The following is a 12,059-nucleotide window of genomic DNA, read 5'->3' on the forward strand; positions in this document are numbered from 1 at the left end:
TGTTAAAGTTGGTCTGTTGTCAACATTGGTTGGCTTTCAGCTCTCCCAGTGAACATTGAACATTTGGTTGTAGAAGACTATTTTTTGTAGGTAAAAATGTTCTAGTCCAATGGCTGAGCAGTCTTTGGGCTGGGCTAGTTGATAGTCCTTGTGTTGACGTGTTTCTGTAGTCCAGAATGGCTAAATAAGGATCCTGTTTTGCTGCCTGTGCTTTAAACATCAGTCTCTTGGCAGTTTTCACGGTTGATTCCGCCTTGCCGTTGCTCTGTGGATAGCCCGGTGATGAAGTCTTATGTTGAAATTCCCAGCTATTACCACATCTCTCAAATTCCTGGGATATGAACTGTGGGCCGTTATCTGAAATGACAATGTCTGGGATGCCCTGTTGCACAAAATGAGCCTTCAGCTTCCTGATCACAGTAGCCAATTTGGTGACAGGCAAGAAATCTATTTCCCAGAAATTAGAGTAGTAATCTACGGTAATAAGGTAATCCTTATTATCAAAGGTAAACAAATCCGTGCCTACCTTAGCCCATGGCCTGTTCAGCATTTCGTGTGCTTCAATGTTTCCTTCTGTTGGTTACAGTCCACCTACCAGCAGGTGTCACATTTTTGTACATATATTTTGTATCATGACTTGATTTGGTTGTTCATTCCCTGCCAGTAGACACACTCCCTGGCCCTCCTGAGGCATCCTTCCACACCTAAATGAGACAAATGGATGCGCTGTGTTATCTCTTTCTTTAGCTCATCAGGGATAACAATCCTTTTGCCCCTGAAGACGATTCCATCCTGGTAGCTCAGCTCCTCCTGAAACAGGAAATAATGTCTGATCTCATTTCGTGTGTCCACCTTTGCCTTTGGCCATCCCTGTTGAATGGTTTTGATCAGTGTCTGTAATGTTCTGTCTTCATTTGTTGTGGAACGGATCCTGCAAAGTCTGTCCTCTGAGACTGGTAGATGCTGTGCCATGTTAACTGTCTCTATCTCAGTTTCCACAGAACCAGTGGATGAACGCTCAGTCAAGTAGGCTCTGCTCAGAGTGTCTGTTAACAGCATATCTCAGCCTGGAACATAGACAACATCCACATCATACTTCTGCATTCTCAACATCATTCTTTGAAGTCTTTTTGGAACACTGGCTTTCGCATTATGGTCTCTAACGCTTTGTGATCACTTTGTACAGTTACTCTCCATGCATATGTGTAGTGATGAAACTTGTCCATACTGAAAACTAGAGCCAAGAATTCTTTCTCTATTTGTGCATAACCCTGTTTGTGTTAATGCTCTGCTTGCGAATGCTACTGGCATACCTCCCTGCATGAGTGCTGCACCAAAACCTGTATCAGAGGCATCACACTGGATTGTAAGTTCCTCATCTGGATTGTAGTATTTCAGCACTGGTGCATTTGCGATGATTTCTTTTATTTTTCTTAGTGCCTCTTTGTGCTATGCTGTCCAACTCCACTCTCTGTCTTTGTGGGTCAATTGTCTCAGAACCTCGCAATGGTCTTAGGGGTGTGCACAAAACTTCGAAAGGAAATTCACCATCTCCAACAGTCTCTGAATGCTTTTCACATCTGTTGGTTTAGGAATGTGTGTTATGGCTTGAACCTTGTCTGGGTCTGTCTTAGGTCATCCAATGTCAGGAGGTGTCCGATGTAGGAGACTTCCTTTTGTTGCAGTTTGAATTTATCAATGTTCAGTTCAATGCCTTTCTTTTCGCATTGTGTCAGATGTGCTTTCAATTTTTCATTGTGGTCTCGCTCTGCTGTTTCCAGGGTCTCTCCTTGTTCTGTAATAAGCACATCATCAGCTATAATGTATATGCCCGGCAGGCCCTCTAATGCAAGTGTCAGCTTTCTTGAAAAATCTCTGGAGCTGGGTTTATGCCCATCGGCATCCTGAGCCACCTGTACCTTCCAAAAGGAGTAGTGAATGTGGTGAGATAGCTGGACTCCTCCTCCAGCTTCACATGCCAAAACCCACTTTTGACATTATATACAGTGAACACTCTAGCTTTGGATAGGTCAGGGAGTATGTCCTCAATGGTTAATAGAGGAAAATGGCTGCGTTTTAAAGCTTTGTTCAAAGGTCTTGGATCAATGCATACTCTCAGTTTACCATTGGGTTTCTGTACCACTACCATACTAATAATCTAATCTGTATTCTTGTCCACTAGCGCAATTCCTCTCCTCTGAAGATCTTCCAGTTCTTTTTTCAGCGGTTTCATCATGGCTACTGGTACTTTTCTTTTAGGGAGTCGTACAGGTTTTATTGTGCTGTCAATCTCAATTTTGTATTATCCTTCCAGGCAGCCATCAATTGTGAATGTATCAGCATACTCTGTCTTTATTTATTGCATTGACAGTTGGCTGCCAATGGGTTCTTCAGTGGAGACTATGCTGTCTATTGCCAAGATGTTCTCATAATGTACTTGGATTAGTTTCATGGCTTCACTCGCCCTCTTTCCTAACAGTGGAACGACACAGTTCTTATCCACCACCTTGAATTCCAGTCTGTACAATTTCTGGTTTCTTGGATTTCTCAGTTTCAGTTTGCATTTTGCAAGTGGTCTCACTTTGCTTTGGTTGTACATTACTAGCACAGTCTCTATATCTTCCAGTTCTGTGTCTGGACTCATCAGATTTATAGGAATTATAATTGGATTTCTGTACCACTACCATACTACTAATCTATTCTGTATTCTTGTCCACTAGCGCAATTCCTCTCCTCTGAAGATCTTCTGAAGAAAGAATTGGAAGATCTTCAGAGGAGAGGAATTGCGCTAGTGGACAGCTGGCACCACAGTCAATCTGAAATTTCATAAGTTCTTTTCCTACGAGCATGCCTGCAAACAGCCACGTCTTCTTTTTACGTCTTTCTCTTGTTTGTTTACAGTCTGTGTCTCAACTGCACTGATAACGAGGATGTCCTCATAACTATCACTGAGGTGAGCCTTTGAAACACTACATACAGCATTCTTTTTCCTCTGGTCTAACTGAAATTTACATTTGGCTGAGAAGTGGTTTTTCTTTCCATAGTTTTTACACTTCTTTCTAAAAGCTGGACATTTAGTTTTATTCCTTTCATGCACTTTCCCGCAGAATTTGCATGCAATCATGTTACTGGACTCCTTCTGACCAGGGCACGCAGGAGATTTGGTGAGTTCAGGGAATGATCAAAAAGGTCATGGTCTGCCAGCCAGGGTCATAGTCCAAATTGCGTGGTTACGGTTTGAATGTAAGGGCCGAAATCCCAAGGGTCGTGGTTTCAATGTGACGATTGCAGTCAGAAGAGTCATGGTTCAAAAACCCGAGGGCTGGGAGCCAAAGGTCAAATAAGAAGCAAGGCAAAGTTCAAGGAAAGGCAAGGTTTCTTCATTAGATTCCATGATCATTGTGGGTAGGTCTCCATCTTTTGAAGAATATTTTAATGAGATTCAGATGTGTGGCATGTGTTTGGAATTAGCTATGATGACCTGTCCGTGTGGTCCAGCTGAGCAAGGAATGGAAAATGAAATAATACAACTTTGAGCTCTAATTTAATTTATTTTGACTTTCAGAGAATCTGCAATATCAAAAACTATATAATCCAAAAACAGGATTAATGAAGCAATACACTTCTGATGATCCTAAGAACCTGTCTCTCTCCTCCACCTTCATTTTTATCTTCCCCACACTTTGTAGGTGTCATGGTGACCAGAGGATGCAGGGAAGACTGGACCCAAGTGCAAGATCGTTTACTTAGAACTAAGGGATCAGACATGTTCTCATTGACAGGGACGGGCAAAGAGTCGGTCGTTCGGCAGTCAGGATGACAGCAAAGATCTGAAGTTGAGTTAGGAGGCAAGGCAAATGGTCAGAAACCATGGAACAATGAACAGGAAACAAGGACAAAGGGGGACAGGACATGGAATACAGTAAGCACCATAGGCACAGAGGGAACAGTTGTCTCAATGAAATTCCACAAGTAAGAATGAGTTGAGGAGTGTCTTTTAAAGCCAAATGCTCTGATTATCATCAGGTGCTGCTGGTTGAGGTGCAGGTGCACATGTGACAGTAGGTGGACACTAGAGCCTTTCACTTTACCACTACAGACTATGTTATTCTTAACCTCTCAAAAATTCTTGAAAATATCTCATTATAGAAGATGCAATTCACATAAATTCACTAAATGTCCAATTAACCCCTATTATAAAATCTTGTGGTTATTTCAAAGACAGTGTCAAGTCAAAGTCTACTTTATTGTCGTTCCACCTAAACGTGAGTTACACATTACATTTACATGTCGAGAAAATGAATCTGACAGACGCATGTTGCTGTAACAAGTGAACACAAACGTAAAGTATAGTGACTATACGTGCAAAGAGTATTTATAAGTACACGGTGCAAACTGTAAAGTACAGAGTAAAGGTGAAGTGATGAACAAAAGACAAAGGTATATACTGTGTATTCTCACAAAGATGAGAAGTGAACCACATATGTGAGTGTGACAAAAATACAGAGATGTGACAAAATACCGGACTGGAACGCTGGACCTGGACAGGAGCACAAAAAGCAGAAGTGGATAAAGACAGGCACTTGGGACTGGAACATAAAACCTATGGAACAAGACTTTGGAAACAGGTGAATTACGGTTCACAAGGAAATCACAGTAGAATGCTGATTAAGAATCCACATTCATGCCTCAGTGGTTTTTTCCTTTTATACGTGACTGCTTAACAACTAGTGAGCAGGTGTTCGGGTCTGGGATAATGGAACCAATTGGCGCCTTCTCTGATCACTAGGAATATTGTCCTGGGTCATGACATTACATTTACATTTATTCATTTAGCAGATGCTTTTCTCCAAAGCGACGTACATCTCAAAGAAAATACAATGTGTCCATTACATCAACAGAAATTAAGACTTAAATGCAGATGCATGATTCTAAAGCACAGTTAACTTGTTACTTTCCACCATATGAACCAAACCAAACACATACAGGGGAACAGAATTTTGTTTATCTTTGGACATCCGTGCCACACAGGACATACAGTATAGCGCAAAAAAAAAGTGCAAATACAGGACAGTGCAATACACAGGCCAGAATTTAGTAGCAATATACAATATACAGGGGGTGCGGTGGTGCAGTGGGTTGGACTGCAGTCCTGCTCTCCGGTGGGTCTGGGGTTCGAGTCCTGCTTGGGGTGCCTTGCGGCGGACTGGCGTCCCGTCCTGGGTGTGTCCCCTTCCCCCTCTGGCCTTGTGCCCTGTGTTGCCAGGTAGGCTCTGGTTCCCCGTAAGGGACAAGTGGTTCTGAAAATGTGTGTGTGTGTATACAATGTGAATAATATTTAGAAGATTTACTTATATTTTAGGGGGTGGGGTGGCTCGGTGGGTTGGACCACAGTCCTGCTCTCCGGTGGGTCTGGGGTTCGAGTCCTGCTTGAGGTGCCTTGCGACGGACTGGCGTCCCGTCCTGGGTGTGTCCCCTCCCCCTCTGGCTTTACACCCTGTGTTGCCGAGTAGGCTCCGGTTCCCTGCGACCCCGTATGGGACAAGCAGTTCCGAAAGTGTGTGGGGGGGTGTGTGTGTGTGTGCGCTAAGAATTTAGCAGTTCAAGTAGATTTCTGAGGGGTAATGCCCAACTTTGGCACAGAGGCACATGGGATTCATGTTGTTTTGCTTCAAACTGACATGTGCTTGGGGGGGCGCAGGGGGCGCAGTGGGTTGGACCGGGTCCTGCTCTCCAGTGGGTCTGGGGTTCGAATCCTGCTTGGGGTACCTTGTGATGGACTGGCATCCTGTCCTGGGTGTGTCCGCTCCCCATCCAGCCTTACGCCCTGTGTTGCCGGGTTAGGCTCTTGTTCCCCACAACCCTGTATGAGACAAGCAATTCAGAGAGATTGTGTGTGATGTCGGTGGCGCAGTGGGTTGGACCGCAGTCCTGCTCTCTAGTGGGTCTGGGGTTCGAATCCTGCTTGGGGTACCTTGTGATGGACTGGTGTCCTGTCCTGGGTGTGTCCCCTCCCCCTCCGGCCTTACGCCCTGTGTTGCCGGGTAGGCTCCGGTTTCCCATGACCCTCTGAGGGACAAGTGTGTGTGATGTGCTTTTTGTACAAAGTGACATGTGTCATGTTCAAGTAACTCATGCAGTCTTTTCTTTTGTTTATGCAGTGTGCAGATGGTCTCGGTGTTCATACTGTTAAGGATTCTCACAGCCTGATGGAAAAAACATTGCATTCTATGTTCTGCCGGACAGCGGGGGGATAAAAAGACTGTGGGTAGGTGGGGTCAAATGTGAGACAGGGCTTTGCTGTTGACATCAAGTTGCTGGTTCATTAAAAAAGTTATGGACAGCTGCTAGTGGTGTGGATAATGCTACTGTTCTTGGATGCAAAGGTTGCAGGTTCAAATTTCATCTCCAGCTGTAATACTATTACATAAAGTACTTGACCTAAATTGCTCTAGTAAAATGGTCCAGCTGTATAAATGGGTAAACAATTGAAAGTAGTTTAATACTGTAAGTTGCTTTGCAGAAAAGCCTCATCTAAATTAACAAATGTTAATGAACTTCATCTTAAAATTTATCTGGAATGTCCGGGTGTGACTCGGACCTGTATTACTATGATGTTCAGACACTGCATTAGCTGCAGGCTGATAACCTATTCCAAACAAAATATTTTCTCTAATGATTGACGAAGGTTTTTGAAAAAAAAAGAAAAAAAAAAAAAAAGATAATTGGATTTGTTTCAGATAATGAGATAATTAATTTACATTTACATTTATTCATTTAGCAGATGCTTTTGTCCAAAGCAATGTACATCTCAGGAAAAGTACAATTTATGCATTTTATTAAGAGAAGGAGACATAACTGCAGATAATACCGTCTCAAGCAAACCTATTATCACTTGCTACACCGAGATTCACCGTTCGAGTAGGTACATAAGACACACACACACACACACACATTTTCTGAACCGCTCGTCCCATACGGGGTCACAGGTAACCGGAGCCTAACCCGGCAACACAGGGCATAAGGCCGGAGGGGGAGGGGACACACCCAGAACGGGACGCCAGTCCGTCGCAAGGCACCCCAAGCGGGACTCGAACCCCAGACCCACCGGAGAGCAGGACTGTGGTTCAACCCACTGCGCCACTGCGCCACTGCGCCACCGCACCCCCTACATAAGACACAGGATAGAGAAATCCGTATACCCTCCTGCTAATTTTTTTTTTTTTTTTTTTTTTTTTTTTTTTTTTAAATATTATAAGATATACAAATAAGCAAGTACAACACCAGAGTAGTGGCTGAATAAAGGTTGTATCTGGGGATGCTTCTGGAGTTACGATGCGTGAACAGTTACACCGTAAATGAGCTGGAGAGATCTTGGGCGAAGTGGATCTGGAAAAGAAGAGTTTGCAAACCCTTCTTGAATCTAGAGTTTCTGCATTTCTGAGTTACGGGAGAAGGTCATTCCACCACAACAGACCCAGAACTGAGAACCTCCAAGCTGTACCTTCCGTGCATGGGACCACCAAGCGAGCAGAAGTAGACAAGCGAAGGGGCCTGGCTGGGGTGTAATGGCTGATTAAGTCTTGTAAATAGCTGAGAGCAGTTCTAGTGATGCAACTGTACACAGTACCCAGGGTTTTGAATTTGATTCGGGCAGCTGTAGGAAGCCAGTGCAGAGAAATGAGTAGAGGAGATACGTGGGAACACTTTGGCAAATCAACCACAAGTAGTGCAGCGGCATTCTGTAGAAGCTGCAGAGGTTTGATGGCATTAGCAGGAAGGCCACACAGGAGAGAGTTGCAGTAGTCCAGACGGGAAGTCACCATGGCCTGGACAAGTAGTTGGGCGGAGTCAGTAGTGAGGTAGGGACGGATCCTACGAATATTATGCAGAATGTATCTGCAGGACCGGGTTGTGGCTTCGATATGTTGAGAGAATGACAGACTCACGTCAATCATTACTCCTAGACTCTTAGCGAAGGAGCTAGGCGAAATGAGTGAGTTGTCCAGTTTGATCGACAGGTCGTGACAGGAGGACAGGCCAGCTGGGAGATAAAAAATCTCTGTTTTGGAGAAGTTGAAGAGTTGGAGGTGGTGATCAGACATCCATGAAGAGATCTCTGACAGGCAGGCAGTAATGCATGCGGAGATGTCTGACGCACCAGGTGGAAAGGAGAGGAAGAGCTGGTTATCATCAGCAAAGCAGTGATATTTGAATCTATGGGAGGCTATGACCGGACTGAGAAAGGAGGTGTAGATCTTTGCTCTGCAGCCCGCAGTTTGGTCCTGTTAGCACATAACGTATCAGACAGCCACGGGGTAGCAATGGGGCATGCTGGTCTAGAAGACAGAGGGCAGAGAGAGTCAAGGGTGGAAGACAGGGCAGAGAGGAAAGTGTTAGTGGCATCATCTGTAGATAGATCTGAGAATTGTGGAGCAGAAGGGAGAGCGGCCAGAGCAGCAGAGGCAAAGCAGGAAGGTGAGAGAGATTTTAAGTTGTGGCGAAAGGTGACAACGGGTGTAGGAAGAGACCAAGAGTTAGTGGTGAGGGAGGGTTGAAAGGAAATGAAGAAGTGGTCAGAGACATGCAGAGGCATGACAGAGAGAACGGGACAGCCACAGTTGCAGAAAAATACAAGGTCAAGACAGTTGCCCGCTTTGTGAGTAGCAGGGGATTGGGACAGGGAGAGATCAAAGGACTGTTAGGAGCAACAGAAGGCTGCTTGCATGAGTGTCATCGACATACAGGTTGAAGTCACCCAGGAGAATCAGCAGAGAGTTGTCCCCTGGCAGAGAGCTCAGCAAGACGTCAAGGTCATCCAGGAAGCTGCCAAGAGGGCCAGGAGAGCGATAAGGGACAACTACAACAAGAGTGATTGGGGCATTGATAGAGACAGCATGCCATTCAATGGAAGACAGATCATGCAGGTGAAGAGAAAGAACAGAATATTCCCACTGGGGAGAGATGAGCAGGCCTGTGCCTCCACCTCTGCCAGCAGAACGAGAGGTGTGAGAGAAGGAGTAGTTAGTAGAGAGTGCTGCAGGTGTGGCTGAGTTGTCTGGGGTGATCCAGATTTCAGTTAGGGTCAGGAGGTCCAGTAAGAGATGGGAGGCATAGGCTGGTATGAAGTCAGCTTTTCACACAGCAGACTGTCAGTTCCAGAGTCCCATAGAGAAAGCAAAGCAAGATGGAACACAGTGCAATAGCACTTGGGTCCGCATCACCCTGGCGAAAATGACAGTGTAAAACTGATCTGTTCAAGAGTAAATGTACTTGCTTATTTGTAATTGTGTAAGTATCACGAGGCTCGCCAGCAGGGACCACAGTGTATAAATGGATAAATCATCATAAGTACCTTATTATGTAAACCTAAACCTGTAAGTCACTTTGAACAAAAGTACCAGTTTGTCAGTGCTCAGATCAGTGTTTCCTTCAATAAAGAATAATCAAGCAGTATATAATAAATTGGTGGGAGGGCACTTGGATTTGTCTATCCTGTGTTTTATGCACCTACTTGATTGATGAACCTCGGTGCAGCAAGTGGTAGGGAACAAACGAGGTTTGTATGAGACTTTCATGTCTGCAGCTATGTCTCCTTCTCTTAATGTAATGCATAAATTGTACTTTTGCTGAGGTGTACGTCGCTTTGGACAAAAGCATCTGCTAAATGAATAAATGTAATAATAATGTTATTATATTATAAACACACACACACTTTCTGAACCGCTTGTCCCATATGGAGTTGCGGGGAACCGGAGCCTACCCGGTAACACAGGGCGTAAGGCCGGAGGGGGAGGGGACACACCCAGGACGGGACGCCAGTCCGCCGCAAGGCACCCCAAACGGGACTCAAACCCCAGACCCACCGGAGAGCAGGACCAGGTCCAACCCACGGCGCCACCGCACCCCCTATATTATAAACATCATATAATAATTATTATATACTGTTTGATTCACCTCTAAGTTGCTTTTGAAAAAAAAGCATCAGCTAAATGAATAAATGTAGTTAGAATGGTTGCCTTGAAACCTCAGGGATGCACGTTCAAATGCCATTTTGTTGTAGCACCATTATGCAAGGGACTTACCCTGAGGTGATACAGTATTAAGAATACCCTCCTATACATGCTGCTTAGTTTGTATTGTCAAAGCTATTGTAACGACCCCGTGTTACTGTTTTAGGAGGGAGTGTGTGTTTAAATGTAAGTAGTTGCATTATGGGAGATAATGTTAAATGTGTGTAACCACTGGGGGCACTTAGGGGGAAAATGGTAGGGTGACCGTGTCTCCCAGTGTGTTGGGGAGCTTAAGGGTGCTAAGGCAGGCTGGTTGTAAGCACAGGTCTTGGAGGAAAAGGGGTTCTTGGACCGAGAGCATTATTTTCTTTGTGCTGGTGTTTGAATAAATCGTTCGTTATGAACGCTGTCTCCACGTCCTTCTTCGCCCCATCCAAACCCACGGCGCTGCGCACCACACTATCAAGTAATGAAGGGTGCTATAGTGTACAGCTATATAAACTGGTGAAATAAATTAAGAAATCAATGCACTTACTATTTAAGTGTTAATATATAAAATGTCAGAGAAATTCACTGATAGCTAATTAATCATGGACCTGTTCATGGCTTATCCCGACGAAGATCATAAGAGTAAGCACGAGTGCTTTCCTTTAAAAAAAGCAGTCTCAAGAAATTGTTTGTTTGACAATAGCCGCTTGATGGCGTATCTTCCTTACTAACAGACTTTCCGAAGAATGTGTACAGTCATTTCGCATACAGTACTTTCATGTCTGCATCATGCATGCACTCAGCATTCACCTTTTCAACGGATCTGTGGTTTATTTTACTTGAGCAACTAAAGCCGCGAAGAGGCTTTGAAAAATAAAATAACTGTTGGGGTGAAGCACTTCATATTCAATAATGTACATCAGCGAGATCAATAATAACGCTTTAGGATTGCCTAATGTAATTTCAACAAAATGACACTAAGAGCAACTGCGCGACTCTGCGAAATTGCGCAGGAGCAATGCTCCTGCCCCCGCCCTCTCCGACAGTTAAGCCCAGCCCCGTCACCTGTCCGCCCACATGCACACATGTATTGCCACGCCTGAATTCGCTGCGTGTGCTGTTCCAAGCTGTGTTTAAAGAGCATTCGCTTTTTATACACAAAAGTGTAATCCAAGCGGATTTTCCTAATGTCAAACTAAATGATCCTATAAAACATTCATCAGCGCTCAGTCCCTCGTCTGCCCCATAAAACATTCATCTTTGCCTTTTCTCCATCTCTCTCCCTCCCTCTGCTCTGTCTCTCTCTTTTTGTCACACAGTACACACACGCCCTCGCTCGCTCTTGTTTGCTATTCCATCCCATCTCTCGCTCTTTCTGTACAGCGCGTCTCCATCTCATTCACAGACAACTCGCGCTTTGGGATATCTGGACACACACCGGACACCCCGGTCCTGGGATTGCTGGACCTCCTAATCCTCCTCAGCACTGGATTGGTTCGTGCTCCATCGCGGCTGTGGCACTCCTCTGGGATCGCTAGTCGTGTGTACCCTGTGTATGCGTGTGCGTGTTGTTTTGAGTGCATGCCCTGCCTAGAGAGGCTTCGCTGTCTGGATGTTCATAAGCCCTCTTCCATTTTATCCCCAAATGACCGAGCGCAGCTCTCGCGGAGCCCTGGTGGTTCTCCAGTGGTCCTCATTTGATTTGGCTAATTTGCTTTGCCCCTAACGGCTCAGCGGTGATCGAACCTTACCTCGGATGTTTATTTTTACTCCACATCCGTTTGGAACAGCAGAAGAAATAAAGCAAAACAAACAAAGCTGCCTTTCTGGATTAAATCTGAGAAAATATGAAAATGAAGACCAAGGTTGTGGAAGGTACGTGAAACTTTTTCATTGAAAAGCAATAACTTTATTTATTTATTTATTTGCTTGCTTATTCTTATTTATATTTAATTGTATGCGCGACTGGGCGAATCATGTGGTTGAGATGGCCAGTTGAATGTGCTCGACCAATGCAATGGAACGACAACGCAGTCTCTGATAAAATTTTGAAAAATC

The 12,059-nt window shown here is 44.7% G+C and overlaps 1 protein-coding gene across 3 annotated transcripts in view; it reads left to right on the forward strand.

The window, feature by feature from the left end:
• The first annotated feature begins 11,113 nt into the window (after positions 1–11,113).
• The window catches only part of rtn4r (reticulon 4 receptor), an 86,517-nt gene continuing 85,571 nt past the window's right edge, over positions 11,114–12,059 (forward strand). For all 3 annotated transcript variants that reach the window (XM_018740496.1, XM_018740497.1, XM_018740498.1), the window contains exon 1: positions 11,114–11,876. In XM_018740496.1, the coding sequence (XP_018596012.1) occupies positions 11,849–11,876 (28 nt within the window). In that variant the 5' untranslated portion in view covers positions 11,114–11,848. The remainder of the gene's footprint in view (positions 11,877–12,059) is intronic.

Source organism: Scleropages formosus, chromosome 12 (assembly GCF_900964775.1).
Source record: "Scleropages formosus chromosome 12, fSclFor1.1, whole genome shotgun sequence".
NCBI lineage: Eukaryota > Metazoa > Chordata > Actinopteri > Osteoglossiformes > Osteoglossidae > Scleropages > Scleropages formosus.